Raw genomic sequence first — 3713 nt, 5'->3', positions numbered from 1 at the left:
TGCACCGAAGGACGATGAATTAGACATTTTGTTGGACCAGAAATTGTTAAAGAAAACTACCAAAATAAGGTCAGTTAAATGAACCGTATTCCTCCTAACTTTAATTCTTTTAAAGGTTTGCTTTTTGTGTTTTGATGTTGAATTCACTTTAACGACAAATTTGGGTGTACTGTTTTTTTTTAGTTTGGGGGTGCGGCTTATATGTTAATGTTCGCGGATTTTTTTTTAAAAAAAAAATGGCAGGTGAGGTTTATAGTCCGGTGCGGCTTATAGTCCGAAAAACATTGATCAAATACTCTCAAACACACCGCATGTAAGAGAATCCAGCCATTGTTTGTTAGTGGAAAGACTTTTCCTGCAAGATTGTTCAAATCTTAAGAGAAGTTGACTTCTGTCTGATTCATGCTGGACTTTCGTTTGGCTCATTAGCACCTCTAGTGTTTGGACATGAAACTGCACCTGCCATCAACACTCTTGGGCAAAAGACAGATGAGTGACAGGACAGGGGCACTTCACGGGGCCAACCAAGTTTCAGCTGGGGTCAATGCCCCTGTGGCCCCGCCCTTAGAACCGCCCCTGCCCAGGTCTAACTYCAGCAGGACTGGGTTCAAAGTTTTTAACTGCAGCTAAATCCTAAATATGTAAACAACTCAGCCACAGCCGAACCACAACTTAAACACATCAAGTTAAAAACAAGCTTTTATTACACACAATTTAAAATAATTTAAGACAAACATCAGGTGACACAGGCATGTTTTACATCCGTTTCCTCTGGGCTTCCTTCCTACATGATCAGAGTTCATCTGCAGATTCTTTAGAGCATTTTTTTAAAATAGAAGATTATGAAATAAAAAAGGAACAGGTGGTCTATTCAAAATGATTAAGCTTCATAGTATTAAGTTCAGTTATGTTTCAGTGATTTTTAACAAGCTTGGTAAAACGTGTCATTTGAAACCAAACCATTAAAATTAAATGAAAACAGTTTCAGTTTGCTCTGACAAACAGTCCATGAGATTCCACAGGTAGGCTCAGCTCCTCGCAGGTGTCCCGTTCAACAGGTAGCCACTGGAAAGAATGCGTAGTATGACTGGAACCAGCAGAACCGGTGCTTCAGACTGAAGAATAGCATCTGCATGACGTTTTTTTCCAGTCACCATGTTTCTAATCAGGTTAGGCTGCCTGTCTGAACGAGTTCCGACCAGGCTGAACGAAACCAAAAGTCTCTGCGTGTCAGTCAACAGTTCGATCCTTCATTTCAACGGAGTGGAATCAAACACTACTTTAGAGACCTGATACTGATTAGAACGATTTCGATTAGGTAGACACTGAGTTTCTGAGAGCCTTTGTTTTAATACCGACTGGAGTCGTCGTAGGAAGTCACATCCATGTCAAAGAAATCCTCCAGTTGCCACTGCAGCGTCTCAAACGTAGGTCGCATTTGTTCGTTCTCTTTCCAACAGCTCATCATGATGCTGTGTAAAACRGTGGGGCAGTTGGGCGGACATGGCATCCTGTGGCCCTTCATGATCCACTGGACTGCCTGATGGTTGGTCATACCTGGAAGAGTCACAGAGAGCATGAGTCCTGGTCTCACAGGAGAGCAGTCTGTGCCACAGACAACAAGTCTCACCTGGATAAGGCATCTGACCGAACGTCATGATCTCATACAACAAAATGCCAAAAGACCAGACGTCAGATTTGATGGTGAACCTGTTGTCATTAAACGCCTCTGGAGCGGTCCACTTTACAGGAAGTTTACCCCCTTTGATCTCATACACACTCTCATATTCTTTCTAGAAACAGAAGAAAAACAACTTGACTCAGAGTTAGTGTAAACATGAAATATAAAGAAATTTACATTAATACTCTGAGACAGAGGTGTCCAATCCTGGTCCTTAAGGACCATTGTTCTGCATGTTTGACTAGTTCCCCTGCTCCAACACACCTGATTCAACGGGTTACCTATTCAAGTTCTGCAGTTAGTCACACATTCCTTCAAATCAGCATGTTGGTGCCATTTGTGAAGTCAGTCAAAAATTACCACCAATATTTTTGTTTTATTTAGCCTTTTATAAGAAAAAAATAACAGATTTATTTTTCAAAGTCAGTTTTTCACCATATGATTCATACATTTATAAATGACAGTTTATAAACTAAATCTTTAGCCTGCAACTTAAATCTTTAGNCAGTCCATTAAATGGACGTTATTAGAGGTTATCCGTCCCATAGAATGGCTTCAGACTGTTCCGACAGTGCCCCCTAGTGGGTTACCAGTACGTTGGAATACAACAATCTGGTACCGCTGGAGACTAGTCTACTTTATCGTAGCCCATGTCATTTTCTCTAATATGAACCTTAGTGGTTTTATGCCTCATATTAACCAGCTGACAGTCTGAAGCCATTCTATGGGACTGATAACGGTTAATAACGTCCATTTAATGGATGATAACATCCGAATCAGGTGTCTTCTGAGACTATTCAGCTGCTGAAACAATCGTTTTGCACAACCAAAGAATTCCTGCACAAACTGTCAGAAACATCWCAGGGAAGCTCTTCTGCATGCTCATCGTCCTCATYRGGGTCTCGACCGGACTGCAGTTTRTCATCGTAACTGACTTGAGTGGGCAAATGTTCACATTTGATGTTGTCTGGCACATTGGAGAGGTGCGCTCTTCACGGATGAATCCTGGTTTTTACTATTCGGGCAGACGGCGTGTGTGGCATCGTGTGAGTAAACGGTTTGCTGATGYCAACTTTGTGGATCAAGCAGACTGGGGCTGCGGGGTTTTGTGAAAGATAATAGACCGTTTGGGCGTGTTYGTTTACCTTAATACGTGTTTGTAACCAGCTGAAGGTTTGAATGTGAAAAGAGTTATACAACCACGCAGCGCTGGGCTGGAATGCACRTTTTAATGAGGGTCTCTGCTCTCTCCATGCAKCAGCCACGAAACCAGGAAGTCACTTCATTATAACCATTAGAGGTGGGYGGATCGATACCAAATATCGATATCGATACYAACGCTGGTATTGATATTGARCAATACTCRTGTAAAAAGATCRATACTCAAGCTTTGTTCTTTCCCGCACACACTGACKGCTGCACACRCRAATTTTTCAAAGTCTACTCTCTGTCTGTAGTGCTGCACTGTGTCGCACGTCTTTTGTTGTTGCACACAATACTGGCCCTGTATTTACTTGGTATCGGATCAATACCAAAATTCCCAGTATCGCTCACCTCTAATAACCATCATCTTCAGGAACTGACTCCGCCTATTTTATTGCATCATCGTAAAAGGCCAGCCTAAGGCTGAAAGTCAGGTTTCATACAATTTTCCTGTACTAATGACAAACCATGGTTCATTTAAGTGTTGAATATGTGTTCAGGCACATCTTACCCATTAGTACCTCCTGCCCTGTGTAACCATAATTTATAACTACCCAGACCAGTCTGTACACAAAATCATCAATTTAATCACAAAACAGTTCATAAAATATATCATTATTCACCTAAGAGAAAACTATAAAATGTGTTGTGCCTTTAAAAGTCAGTAGTAAACAACCCCAATAAATTTCTACAGGCAGATCATGGACATCGAACACACGTGCATTTTATTGATGGCATTTTGAATGCACAGATATACTGTGACGAGATCCTGAGGCTAGGGTTGGGTACCGAAGCTCGGTTCCAGTATGGCACAGGGGCGAAGATCAAC

The 3713-nt window shown here is 41.6% G+C and overlaps 1 protein-coding gene across 1 annotated transcript in view; it reads right to left on the bottom strand.

Moving 5' to 3' along the window:
• Positions 1-681: 681 nt before the first annotated feature.
• The window catches only part of frk (fyn-related Src family tyrosine kinase), a 29532-nt gene continuing 26500 nt past the window's right edge, over positions 682-3713 (bottom strand). Inside the window, exons 7-8 of the mRNA XM_014030989.1 lie at positions 1631-1793; positions 682-1557 (exon numbers count right to left, since the gene is read on the bottom strand). Coding sequence (XP_013886443.1) covers positions 1349-1557; positions 1631-1793 — 372 coding nt within the window. The 3' untranslated portion in view covers positions 682-1348. The remainder of the gene's footprint in view (positions 1558-1630; positions 1794-3713) is intronic.

This window comes from Austrofundulus limnaeus, unplaced genomic scaffold, assembly GCF_001266775.1.
Source record: "Austrofundulus limnaeus strain Quisiro unplaced genomic scaffold, Austrofundulus_limnaeus-1.0 Scaffold1154, whole genome shotgun sequence".
NCBI classification, from domain to species: domain Eukaryota; kingdom Metazoa; phylum Chordata; class Actinopteri; order Cyprinodontiformes; family Rivulidae; genus Austrofundulus; species Austrofundulus limnaeus.
The sequence above is the reverse complement of the archived record's forward strand: the minus strand, read 5'-3'. Positions and strand labels throughout refer to the sequence as shown.